This window comes from Phalacrocorax carbo, chromosome 3 (genome assembly GCF_963921805.1).
Source record: "Phalacrocorax carbo chromosome 3, bPhaCar2.1, whole genome shotgun sequence".
NCBI lineage: Eukaryota > Metazoa > Chordata > Aves > Suliformes > Phalacrocoracidae > Phalacrocorax > Phalacrocorax carbo.
Genome location: NC_087515.1, coordinates 83,215,285 through 83,229,223, shown reverse-complemented (window position 1 = coordinate 83,229,223; position 13,939 = coordinate 83,215,285). Strand labels below are relative to the sequence as shown.

General features: G+C 39.6%; 1 protein-coding gene across 3 annotated transcripts in view; it reads right to left on the bottom strand.

The window, feature by feature from the left end:
* Positions 1-223: 223 nt before the first annotated feature.
* Positions 224-13,939, bottom strand: part of ASCC3 (activating signal cointegrator 1 complex subunit 3) — a 288,816-nt gene continuing 275,100 nt past the window's right edge. For all 3 annotated transcript variants that reach the window (XM_064447556.1, XM_064447557.1, XM_064447558.1), the window contains 5 exons: positions 9,729-9,880; positions 9,072-9,222; positions 3,138-3,344; positions 939-1,114; positions 224-839 (listed from right to left, as the gene is read on the bottom strand). In XM_064447556.1, the coding sequence (XP_064303626.1) occupies positions 692-839; positions 939-1,114; positions 3,138-3,344; positions 9,072-9,222; positions 9,729-9,880 (834 nt within the window). In that variant the 3' untranslated portion in view covers positions 224-691. The remainder of the gene's footprint in view (positions 840-938; positions 1,115-3,137; positions 3,345-9,071; positions 9,223-9,728; positions 9,881-13,939) is intronic.

Below are 13,939 nucleotides of genomic sequence, written 5' to 3'. Positions count from 1 at the left end.
GGTAAACTTCAGTTATGATCTATATAAATTGCATCATTGCTATACCAGAAATTTTTAATACTATTTGGGCATGCCTTTACAACCAGATTTACTGCATATATAATTATTATAAATTTGTGAAATTTTTCATTTATATTATCGCCTTCAAAATATAGTATGTGTAAGAGGAGGATTTGTTACTATATATCTCATATTTTGCACTAAAAAAATCTAATGCAAAACATTCTTATGGACTTATTTTTATTAAACATGAAATATAACACATCCTTCAATATTTTCAGCAGTTCTTAGATAAAATTTTGTGTTTTTCCCTATAAATTAAAAAAGTTGGCTATTTAAACTACATTAATACATAGGCTACAGACCACTTTTCGAAACGAAGACTATAGCCCTAAATTTGCACAAATTACAACAGCATTTAGTCTTTTATTTTGATGCGTCAAAATTCCACTGACAGTATGAATTCTGAGAGAAGAAAGATGTAACACGAGAAGACAATTCTTCATAAAGGAGTAAGGCCACTGTGGCTAACTCGGTGGTACCAGAGCTGAGACAGTAGTCACTTTCAGTTCCCTAGTTGTCTTGAGGTTTGAAGTTGGTTCCACTAAGGCAAACGCATTTTTGGATGTCCAGAACGACCAGATGTCTTAGCTGCAAGACCAGTTCTTTTAAGCGGACTTTTCAGATCACCTTACTTCAGAGCCAGGTGACCCCCAGCCTCAGCCACCTCTGGTGCGACTTGTGCTGAGGTACTAGCTGGTACAACGTTCAGGTAAATGTCGTACTGTTGGTCCATGCCAAGGTAACTGTCGCTCATGAGATACAACGTGTAGATACACCTAAAATGTAAAATCCAGAATCGTTATGTTTGCAAATTAGGTCTTGACTACTTGGAAAAGATAACCATTAAGAGAACTTTATTTTTAAATTTTACATACCTTCCAGGAGTCTCTGGAGTATAAAAAGCGATAGAAACGGTATTTCGATTTCTGACATATCCAGTTCTCTTCAGGGCGATGAGTTCTTTTTTATCAACTTCTCCCAGTATCAAAAACCATCCTTCATCTTTAACTTTGGGGAATCGAGGAGCCACTGCTTTACTGTCTTGCTTTCCCTGTTGGGGAAAAGAAACAGGTTAGCAAAACCAGAAATCACCTTTCCAAAACACCATTTTTCCTTGAAAGATAAACACCTCAAAAACACATTGTCGTGAATTTTTACAGAAGGCGATAATTTAGCTAGACTAAAATATTTTAATATTTTTATTATTTCTTTCCAGGTGAAGTTTTTTTTTTTTTAAATGAAATCATAGGCCGCAGAGGAAAAAAAAAAGAATATGAGACAGTATTCTGCTTCTTTTGTAAGCTATTAAAACTTGAATGGAAATAACTCTTCCCTTTTTGTAATTTCATCTACTGCATTCCAAATGCTGTTTTCTGCGGAAGGGTGAATTGTAAACCTTGTGTCTTTAAATAACGCTAAACAACATTGTTCAAGATTAATATAAAGACAAGACCAGCACTTGAAGTCTTTATTTGCGGTTGATATCGCAAAAGGAAAGATCATGTCAGTGATTCTTTAAGACAGTGACTTTTCTGCTGAAGGCTGAAGATGTAACGATGCACCCTCAATCTGCATTCATTTCGTGTTCTGTAGGTGGAAAGGCTTTACTGAAGATTTATGCAGAAGAAAAAGCACCACCACAGCAATGAAACTTCAGAAACAGTTTGATCCAGCTGTTTCTTACAGAAGAGGGATCAAATTCTAGGAGAGGTTTATAAAACAGTGATCACTGTGTGAAGCGCTCCTGCTCCCTTCTTTTCCGTGGCTTCTGGTTAGGAAAAGCCTCTGTCAGTAACTGGCAGAGCAAATAGAGCGGCTTATGGAGGAGCTTGGACCCTTTTTCCTTCCCACAAGCGAGACGGCCTCTCCTTGAAGCTATGGTGACCCTGCTGTAGTCAGGACCAGTAGTCTTTTGGGAAAGAAAAATACTTTCCAAATATAATTCTTTAACTATTGTAAGTTAACTTTAGGATTTACAACAGAACATACGCATCTCTGGTATTATTTTTATCAAAATGTCATCTTAAGAGCCTCAGAACTAACATCTAAAACTGTTCTCTGCTTGTATCTATCTTGAACTCGTCTTTGTATCTTAACAAAAATGCTGGGAATCGTCATTCTTAGTGGTCTGAAATGCTAGAGAAATTAATTAGCAAAATTACGATTGTGGTGGTCCATATGCCACTGATGTTACGCAAATGACACAAAAAAAAAAAGGCATCTGTAAGTAAGTGATAGCTACAGTGTCGGCAGTGCCTGATTTGGATGCAGGAGGCACGGTCTTAACTCTTCTGAGAGCTGACAGACAGGTAGAGCTACAGCGAGGTTCTGCTGCTACAGGCAGAGCAGCTGGAAGCCTGTGCAGCTGCTGGTGTTTCTGGCTCGGCACATGAAGGCTTGCTGAGAGCCCAGGGAGGTGACCAGCCCAGGGGGAAATGGGCTGTGCTTTAACTGGGCAAAGGGGTGGGACTAAAATTTGGGTGCGGAAAAGGATTGTATGTAGCAGTTGTTCTAGGAGCTGTTGAAAAAAGCTTCACGTGTAAAATAGGAGGACAATATCCTCGGTAAAGCCCCGAGGATGTGTTACGCGTAGAAATGTACTGACAGGTATGGGTCTGGTATGCAGTTTGGAGGTACATGGGAATGTAACAGGGAAGGTAATAAAGTGGTTTGGGGAAGGAGGATATGCAAAAGGACGAGAGGTTGCAGTTTGGGGGTGGGGTGGGGCGAGGACTTAAATACTGCCTGTGAAGTCATCGTCTCTACTGTCACTGCTTATAGTACCCAAGCACATGAACTTTATGAGCTTCTGGTTTGTAAAGAACAATGAGAGGTTTTTCTCACTGACTTGAATTGGTCTAGGATTTTACCTTAAGAGTCTATTTACGGTCCTACTGCAGCCTAAAAACCCATTTACTTCATTACTAACACAGAAAAGGCTTTGAAAGTGTTTATAATTTACATAATACTTAAACCATTAAAAAACGCCATTATGCTGTATAGAGCATTATTGATAATGGAAGTGGATTATTGGAAACTTGTGCGCTTGGGAAGGAAATGATAAATTAATCTACCTGATACCCCATCTGGGTTCTCTGCAGATTTATTTGGAGCACATACTCTTGATCAGCATGTAATTTGATCCATCTTTTGTCGTCCCGTGCGTCTGTTGTCCAAGCAGGAACAGGCACTTCGTTCTGTGGCTGAACTGGGTCATCCCAACAGCCCTTAATGCTCAGGCTGACGTTTAGAATTGGCAAACGGGACAAGAAATTCCAAGCCTGTAGAAAAAACCAGATCCCTGTGGATTACAGGACAATTTCTACAATCCAGACCATTGTCACTGTAACAATAACAATTCAATGTGCATTCTACATATTTATTCTATATTAATATTTGTTATGTATCAGAATATCCTATATAATTGTAAGACTCTCAATCATAAGCATAAAATACTCTTCATTAACCTCTTGCTCTACTTTCTTCTAAGCAAATAAAACAAACATGAAACTCCACAAGCGCGTCATATGTGCCTCACTGAGATTACTGGCATCTGAACACAGGAAAAATTCCTTACCACTCCCGATTAAAGTATTTGTTCCCTATGAGCTGCTTAAAAAATAGTATAATTTAAGTTTTAAGTTCAACTTCCTTAGCATAATCCATAAAGAAGAAGTCACTGCAGTGCTAATTAGCAATGGGCAAACTTCAGCGAGTTCAGAGGATCAGTTCAGATAATTAACCAAAGGTTCAACTGCGTGGCCAAAGTTATCCCTAGGTTTTTTTCTTTTTTTTTTTATTTTTTAAAGGTTTTCTTGCCTCGATGTTCATGAGCCCTCCTTCTTACAGTCCCCCTGAGGAATCTTAAGGCTCCGTGGTTTCCCGTGAACTGCAACAGGCCCTCAACTATCTCTCATCCTTGTACAGAGAACTGTGGTTCGAGGCATACAATTTGGGCAGCTGAACATGACGCTCCCTTCAACCTTAGAGAGGCAGCCCTACGCATCTCTCATTTTGGTCTCCATCAGACAAGGCCAAGCAGCTCTGAGAAGCTGTGACAAAAATGGAGGGGAGTAACGCAGGCTCTCGTTTAGTAAAAAGAAAATCAGCTTTGAGATTTATCAGGAGGAAGAAACGGAAAAAAGGCCTGTGAAATGGAGACAGTGATTTGTGGCCTCATGGCTGAAAAAGCTGGATGAGGCTGGCACTAGAAGAAAAACAATCAAAAACCCAAGAACCACCCTGTGCCCTGCCCTCCTTTCCCTCCACCCCCAAAACAAAATAGGAATCAGCACTTCACCCATGTTTTCAAAAAACAAATAGGAAAAGCTAGAGGGTGGGAAGGAGGAGGAGGAAAGACGAATACTGATCTTGGTGAAGAGTCATCAGATGTCAAAACGGGAACTTGTGGGAGTGATGAGGGTAGCCATAGTCGCATGGGCAATGCTGGCATGGAAGAGAAATGTTTTATCTGGAAAAAGACTAAAGTAATATTTAATTTTTCATGTATTGGTTTGACAACCTTGTGTTTCAACAAAATCTATTTTCATTTAGGCTGTGTTTGACATGCCTCTGATTGCTTTTTCTGGGCTGGAAGGCACAGAGGCCTAATAAAGCCTCGGTTTGCTTTTTGGAGACAACGTTGCCATGATTCACGCTGACAATAATGGTATATGTTAATACATGATGAGGGATACAGCAGCCGGGGTAAGCAGACCTAAGCTCGCACTGTCGTAGGACAAGGTGGTGCCGTCCCCCTCCCCACCAGCTAGCTGTGCCCCCCTCCATCCCCGATATGTTGGCACTACCGTGCTGCGATTGTGCAGCTAGATGGATCAGCTTGCTAATCATTTTGGTGACAGCATGAACTTAGATCAGCTTAAAGCTGATTGTGGAAGCATATTCTCTAATCCTGTGAGTACTCTGAATAAGCCTGAACCTTCAGTGCCACTGAAAGAAGTGGTCCAGCCTCCTCCCCTGCTGGCATAAGTATTCACGTAGCCACTTGGCAACGGGCCGTCCTGACCGTCAGCGAGAGGTTTGATACGATCCCTCCTCCCCTCGTCCCCTGATGCCTGTTCCCACCTCCTCGCCCGAACCGGCACAGCGTTTGTGCAGCTGTGCGGTGAGCTAGGTCAGGAGAGGTGAAAATGGCACGGGGAGGGCAGGGCTGCCCATTTCGGCTGCAGCGCGGACTTATGTTGGATTAAAATGGCTGCATTACCAGAGCCTGGCTGAACTAAATGAGAAAACTGATTTAGGCTGAAACTAATCTCTCTCTTCCCTCTTCTGTGTGCTGCAGGAACAGCTGTGTCTGTTCAATGGAGAAGGTGGGGAGGGCCAGCTGTGAGCACTCGGGAGCTGCAGTGTAAAAGCAGGGGACACCGATGAATTGCACTGATGTTCTTAACAGTGCCTTAGCCAAGAAAGGACAGGAAAATTTTAACAGAAAACAAACAGCTGGGACGTGAAGGAAAAAGGTATCCTTCTCTGTCCCAGCTCTGAAAGGGAAAAGGGGGAAAAAGAGGCAGCACCTTGAGGAAGGAGAAAAACCACCACAGGCATTCTTAATTAATTAGTTCTTGCCAGGATTTCTCTGTATTTAACACACAAGATGCTACTAAAATCACCTCCAGCAGATCACACTGGATGAGCCAACCTGAGCAGTAACACCTTCACTGGCAAACGGTTTTCTGTTTAACGTAAAGGTTCTTAAGATGAAGTTTACTGTAGGAACTGGACGGACCTACACCGTGAGGCGCTCCGTGCTCCAAAGCATGTACGTCTGCTGTTCAGCAGAGGCACCCCAGTGTATACTAACGGGGCAATCACCCCTTTGGTTATACTTTAGACATCATTTACGTGGAAAACTCGTACGTGTGCTATCTCAGAGGACAAGACCTGTTACAATTACGTTAGAACAAAGTTTCATTTCAGCAGAGATCATAATGTATTAATTCCTTCAGTGGCGTCACCTGTCGCTCTGCTGAAGACTATGATTTCATCTGGTTTATATCGTACGGCCCCAACATATTCTACTTGTCGAAGGCTGTCATGCCCTCAGGTAGCTTGTACAGTGCAAAGAGAACAAAGTAACTGTTAGCAACTTTCTAGTTAGTTAGAGGAGAAAGTAGTTGTAGTATTTCACTCTGCAGGCCTTGTCTTTTTGAAAATCAAAGACAAAGTTAGTACTGCTGGGTCACTGATACAGTAGGGCCAGCAGGCTGCCTTTTTGTCATCCATGCAATGTGGAGAAAATGAAGAAATGCTTTGCTTACTGAGGAAAAACGTCCAGTAGTAGCAGCTGAAAATGAAAAAGACTATTATAGGAACACAGATACTTCCAGAGTAAAAGCAGCTAATGCTACAGCAGGGATAATTTCTTTTTTTCAGTCTTGAGGTTTCTTTTTTCTCTTTCGATAATACAAATATCAGCTTAGTATTCTAAAATGCCTAATGCCTAAGTGACTTAGAAACTGAAGAAGATTTGTTAAAGAAATATGATTCAGAACGAATCACTGAAACAAACATGGAGCTTAGGCCAAAGATCAGCGTTACAGTCAGCTTTTAAAGCCCCGCTGGCTTTCGGTGAGGCTTAGGATTATAACTAACTTTTGGAAAAGGCTCCCACGTCACTTAGGCATTTCTTGACAATTTTACTCTTTTTTTGCTGTATAGGATGACGCAAGCACACATTATCTCCTTTTAAATATATCAACATGCCCAATGTGTGCAAGTACATATATACTAGGTATATATTTACCTACCAAACCCACAGATTCAAACCATAATCACTTGAGAAATTCTTCATGAACCTTCGATAACATCATTAGCATTTTTGCCAATAATCTGTCTCCCCAGGACTTAGCCTAATATTCTAAATCCATGAGCAGCTTCAAGAGCTGCTATTTAAAAATTAATTACTAATCTGCTTAAAAGACATTTTCTTCTTTCCAAATGTGAAATTTCTTCCTTTTCCTGCCTGCCTCAAATTTATTTAAAGCCCAAGCTTTTTTTTACCAGTTTCATGCTAGTATCAGGTTTAAGATATAGGTTTGATATCCTGTGAGCGAGAAGTAAAGGGTTTGTTAGGAAAAGAACGTTTGCGGCAATTTTGTGGTGTGCTTACCACTTTCCTTGACTTTGTTCAGGGCTGGGGCCAGAACGCTAGGCTGAAAGTGCAATCTTATATTCTTTTGTTATAAAAGGTATGTCATAAAGATGCATTATTTACTGAAGAATTTGTCTTGTGGTTGGCCCCTGTCTAAGTGTGCGCTGAAGGACTTTACATATGAAGGCACTCAACAGGCAGTCTCAATGTGAATTTTAATTCTCTACAAGGTATTACAACAGTTCTTTTCTGAACAAAAAAATGCCGTAAAGAATATAAAATGTTGGTATAAATGTTTCACATTTGCAATGACCTGCATAATACAGCCGTGGCTTTGCTGTACCCAAAACAGCCATTCCCAGCTCGCAGGACTGAAACTTTCTCCTTATCCGATGCTAAGGCATTATGTTTTTCCCCTCTTATATGTATTTACAAACATAGGCACAGAGAGGCACAGAGTCATTCACAGTGTGAACGTACACACCACATACACACAGGCTATTTTTGAAGAAACTGCTAAGACATTTCAATACCAGCCAAACATATTTATCTGAGGATTAATCTTCATCTATTGAATCAGACGAGAACACGGCCATGCATACAATTATTTAATTAGCAGCCAAATCCTCTGCCAGTCAGCAGCCGTTCCAGGCATACTGATGGGGCAGTAGATGCAAATCTCGCAGTAGTACTGCTTTTTCTCATTACTACTGCAATTAGCACTTAAATTGATGCTTTAAACATACTAATTTCTGGAATAATTCAGGATTTGTATGTTACCTGGGATCGCCTCACTGCAGAGACGACACCAGATTGCTACGCAAATTGGAGCACTTTTGAGCCAAATAACCATCATCATATCAGACAGAGCCAATTTGCATTTGCTTTTAAAGATAACAGAATGGCAATTTATGCAAATAAATTAAGTAAGTTTACTTCTGAGTTCTCCCTGAACTAATTACAACAATGTTCTAATTTTTTATCACATCTGAAAGTTAGACTGAAATCAATGTGTATTATGTTAGAAATGTGTTGTTAAAGGAAGCCTTGTTTTGATGTCAATACATTTTCGTAATTCCAAATTTTGATGTTAATTTAGTTACAAATGCAGATGTCTGTTCTAGACATTCAAGTACTTTCCTTCTTGTTTGCACACCAGTAAAAGGTTTAACTGAAGCTGAACAGTCAAACACGGGACATATTGCTGTCCTTTTAAATATTCAAATAAAAACCATTTGAAGTATAGCTTCTGAAGTTTTCATCTTGCTTACTTTTATTCGAAATCAATAGGCTTAGCATGTGATGAATACTACGGAATATAGCTGCCCTTTGCTGGAAATGGCTTGAAAACCAAACTGAAAATAAGACTCCAGCAGCCTCAACATGTTGAGATAGGTGTTTTTTTTTTTCCTTCCCCTGTGAAGTATGAAAATTGCATCTGCTTTTTCTGTTTCAAATGGAAAATGAGGGCTGGATCTTTCACTGAGGGTACTGTCAGGAAAAAATGGTGTTTGATGGACCACTTCAGAAACCAGCTACGATGACATTTGCAATGCATGTATTCCTAGTGCATAGCTGGCTATGACAAGGTGGATAACACTCGGCAGATTGAATGACCTACGGAAGCGTCTTTAGAGCAAAGAGATGTGGTAATATCAGCCACAAAGCAGACTCCGTTATTGGTTGGCAGAGAATAAGTGAAAATATTATTAAGAAAACAGGCAGAGAAGAAACCCTGGAAAGCTAGCAGTACCTTGAAATTAGAGCAACGAATGTGTTGCACTTTACGCAGACCATCACGTGACATTTGCCGAAGGGAAGTGAAGGCAGTGTTTCTTTTCCCAGCTACTCCTCCTTCCCAGTCGCACTGCTAATGACCACAGACAGAACGTATTACCTGGGAAATGTGTGCTGTTTGCAAGTCACTGTCCACAATGGAGGCAAAAACATTCTCTTTTCCTTCGCAGGCAGCCATTAGTTCGGGAAGACACTCGATAGGTCCTTGGTAACCTCCATGCACGCTCTTCCTTTTGCCTTGGCTCCACTTCCTGATAGAGGCAGCAAAACATATGCCCGGGGAGGGAAAGCAAACATTTGTTTTCAGTTGTTTTGGTGGTAAAACTTGATACTGGTTTCTGTTAGCAAATGCCGGTCATTTATTTTTGGGTAGCGTTAATTGCTGCATCATCTAGGCATCTGCAGAGCTTAGCATTATCGATGATAGGAAGATGGACACTAATGTAATTTTTATAATGGATTAAAATAAAGAGATAATTAAGATACAGAGTTAGATTTGTTAGGTCTTGGAACCCTTCCAGCAACCTCTTGTTAGTTTGTCTGGAATCATGGTTCTCAAAATAATCTGTGGGGTTTAATTAATCAATAAATATTGAAAACAGAAACTCCATTTGGGAAAGCATCGCTGTGAAAGAATGAGTTCTGCTTCCGGTGCATTAATGAACATTCTCGGGCACAACAATGACATCCAGACACAATCAGCAGTCAGAGGTGGAACGAAATTGCAAACCTGCCAATGCTGCCAAGAATTACATACCGAAAAAGGTAGAGGTGTTGCGGCTCTATATTGGGCAAAGTAAGCAGGGAAGAGTCATGTATCCATCTACCCTGAACCACCATCTGCACCAGATTGGTTATATTCAGAGCAGCCACCAGCCAGCCATGATGTGCTGCAACATCCAGCATCGCCTAAAGAAAGGAGACATTTAAAAAAAAAAAACAGAAAAAGACAACGCAAGTATAATTGTGTACCTGGTTCATACAAGTAAAAGCATTTATTTAATGTTTAACATACAGGAATTTCTAGGCCTTCAACACAGGAATTTACTTCAACCTCTACTCATGGCAGCAGGCACCTTTTGAATTAACCTCGAAAAAATTAAATCCTGCATCGTCAACTCTTACCCTTGAAAAGGTAATTTACACCATGGTTTTGGGGGTGAGAGCAGAAGGTGGGATCTTTTCCTTACAAATAACCTCTCTTTTACTTAATCCAACTCAGAATGAAAGGAATAGATCTCAAAGTTTACTGTAAAGGAAGACGTTACAGTTAACTACAGTACTGGTTTATATTTTGACATGAGAGCTTTGCCAGAATTGCATATTTATTAAAAAAATCTTTGAACTATTTAAGAACAACAACAACATATTTACATTTGTTCCAAAATTAATACTAAAGCCACTTACCAGTAGCAGTTACTATTCCCATTTTAACCTAAGGACTTAAAGAATCTCTTGAATTGGACTAGATAAAAACCCTAAAATTTAGCTTAATGAGCATTTTTGAGGCGTTGTTCAACACTGACAACTAATCTAAGACCTTGAGGAAAGATTACAAAATAGCTTAGCTAGGCTGAGTAAGAGCGGTCAGAAATAACATGGATTGCACCCTTTATACCGTAAGGAGTTGATTGTCTTGAGAATGAGGGATGCTTGGCTGTCTCTCTTTGGCATCTCTATCATCTGAATCTGAAAAGCTTCCCCAAAGTACATAAAAAACCCAAGCAAACAAAACACCCTTATTCAGCTACACATCACACTTTGAAGTGTCATCTTGCCTTCCATGTCTGGCGAGTTTCTGTTCCATTTCTACTTACTATGTTTTAGACAATACAGGTAATGGGTATACTCTAAGCCCCGCTAGCATAAAGATCTAAATCTGCAAAATTCTTTATGGACTGTGCATTGCGAGTGGTCCTATGGACATGAAAAAATTGTTATGCTTGCTTTTTTCCTGACTGGGCTTCAATTCCGTTTGGTTAGCCTGAAAGAGAATTTAAGAGTTCTTCCAAAGGAGAAAGGATCAGACACAAGCTTTTGGTTTCAATATATGTGTTGTTTTTTTTTTTAAAACAGTAAATGCAGTTGTTTGCGTATGTACTTTTCACCCTGTCTAGAGTACATTAAAACAATTATTACGATTTACAGAAGCATTGCAGCTGGTGAAGAAAATGATGCTATAATATGCTAGCTGTCTTGTTTATTTTGTTGTTTAATACCATTGCAATCACCATGAAGTGTGGGGCTTCATATTACAACACTCTAATTCAGTAAAAAGTCATGTATTTAAAAGTGGGTTGCCGTGTAGGGAATTTGGAGTTTGAATTAAATACTAGAAAATGTTTTTTAAGACAGCAAGAAAAGGGTCTGGTATATCAACCAGTTTCAACACTTCTTTAAACACCATCTTCTTGATATTAGGAGAGCTGTAGTTTGATTTTAGGACTAGGCTTAAGATGTTTCCATGGGTTTTTCTTTTAAAGACAAATTATATTGTTTGATACCTCCTTAGACAGCAGATCCTGGCATCATTTGAACTTATTTTCCAGCCACTAGCGTCATGAGGAGAAGCTGTCTATGTAAGTCTTTACATTTAATCAAATGTTTTACAGACAAACAAAAGGCAGCATTTACTTAAGGCAAACTAAACAGTGAAATCTTCTTTAAACAAAGGAGTTGTTTACACACGCAGAGCTATTTCAATTAAATTACACTGATTCTGGAGAAATACTGAGTTTAAAGACACAAGTTAGTTTCAGTCCTGGCCAGTCACACAGTTTATTTTAGCAGTTTACAATGCAATTTCAACAGGTTTTATTCCAGATCGGGGTGATAAGATCAGTGACACGTAGAAAAATATTTGAAGTGTTTCCCTGTATTACACAAATGTTGTTTCATTTCTCATGAATTGTGGATAAAGTGCCTTTCAGCTAACAGAGATCGAGATTTAACATTTAAGTCGTCTTTTTTGGAGGCAGAGCACCCTGAAACACGCCAATGCCATTCCTAGTGACCCTAGAAATAGCACCTCACAGCACATCAGTGGTTTTCTTTTTCTGTCTTTTCTCTTGGCTTGCCAAGGTGATTTCCAGGTATGATTCGTTTTACCCAACAGAAAAGAAAGCTATGTTAGAAGTCACATTGGAAAGGAGCAGCTTCACGGCCTGTAGATTTATGTGATGGTTCATATGATTTTTAGTCAGATAAAGAGGGAATTGTTCTCAGCAACGTACAGAGTGAAGTCTGTCTGTCAAGCTTGCAGGGCAAGTCGCTCTTTTCCCGCTTCCACATTTTAAAATATGTTGAAGCCTAGACGTCCGGTCTGGTCCGTGTCTCTGAGCGCATTGCTCAGACGCTATGGTATCTCTCTCCTATTCTCCGCTACCCAATTCTTCTTCTTTCCTTTCTGCTATTCTGACATAGCCTGAAACATCATGTTCCTCAATGACGGGACTGCTGTAGGAATAATGGGCGCATAGGTATCCTGTTTTTCCCATGAGCGACAAGAAGAATACACTAAGTTGTATTTTTAGTCAGCATGAAGCAGTGGTATTTTCATGAAATGCTTCTGAGGATACATGCATAACACGGTTTTCTTTGTTTTCTTTTTTTCTTTTTAAAAAATCTATTCCCCTACCCCCACCCCTTTTAACAGAGGTTTGAAAAGGGGAAAAGGAAGAGAGAAGACGTAAGAGAAAGATAAATCTAAACCAAGCCATACACTGAAATTAACTGGAGGATCCTTTCAACCTAGAAAATCTCCTAGAAATTGATAGAGGCCTACAGATAGATATCCCGTAGGGAGTAAGGAAAGCCTGTGTGTGTGAGACTGTGTGTTCCACATTGTTATAATGAATCCACATGGCAAATCCTCTTTTCCTCCTTATTTTCTGCTTCTTCACCCATAGAATTTATTCACAGCATCTCTATCTGGATGTGAAATCCAAGACAGTGACATTGTGAAAAAGTCAGAACAATGGTAAAGTTGGCTTGTTTCATCTGCTGCCTTGGAAACCCGCACACGTTTCATTTTCCACTAAGTGTAAAACGCACACACAGATGCTTGATACTTAAATGGTTATTGAAATTCCTATAAATACTCAAGGTAACAAATTGAGTCATTACCCTATCTCCAAATTAGTTCTATAAAATGTAGCAACTAAATAAAGAAAATACTATAAAAAAACAAAAGAAAAAAGATAGGTATTTAATATTTATGTTATCTGATGAATAACATTTAGTCTCTCTAGCTTCTCCAGTTGCTGCTTGATTGGTTTGTTGCTTCTTAACCTTAACTTTTATTTGGCAAAGAGGAAAGTACTTTCTAAATATCTTACAGTTGATAAGATCGGAGCAGATTAAGAATATTGTTCTAAACTGAGAAATGGCACAAATTGGTTACCTGCCTTTCTAGGCTCAGAATTTCATGCCAACACAGGACAATTTCATCATAGATAAAAAACTAAGAGGACAGTGAATGCAGGAAGTGAAACAACAAAACTATAAAGATGCTTTTACTTACAGAAAAAACCATACAAATATTTTTTGGTAAACCAACAAGTTGAAAGAAAAAAGCCCTAAGCCCACCACTTAAGCTAAAGTAGAAAAGATGGGGTAAATAAGTGGAGTCGAGGGAAATGCTGTTTGTTATAATGAAAAACATGCCTACCATCATCTTATTTGGGCCTCTTCCTGCACTTAGGAGAATAAAACCAGAGGCCTATACTGAGATGGGTTTCAATGAAAGAACTCAGCGTTAGCTTTTAAGCCTTTCAAATGTCATACTTGGACAACCACAAAGTAGTAACAGCACTTAGTAACGCACCCTTTAACATTTTGTCTGCCATTATCAGAAATAGCTTGGCTTGTACCAACATGGGAAGCAACGAACTATAAACCATGGCAGGGGTAGGACAAAAATGCTGACGCTCAATAACTGATCGATGTAGGTGTACCTGTCAGGTACGG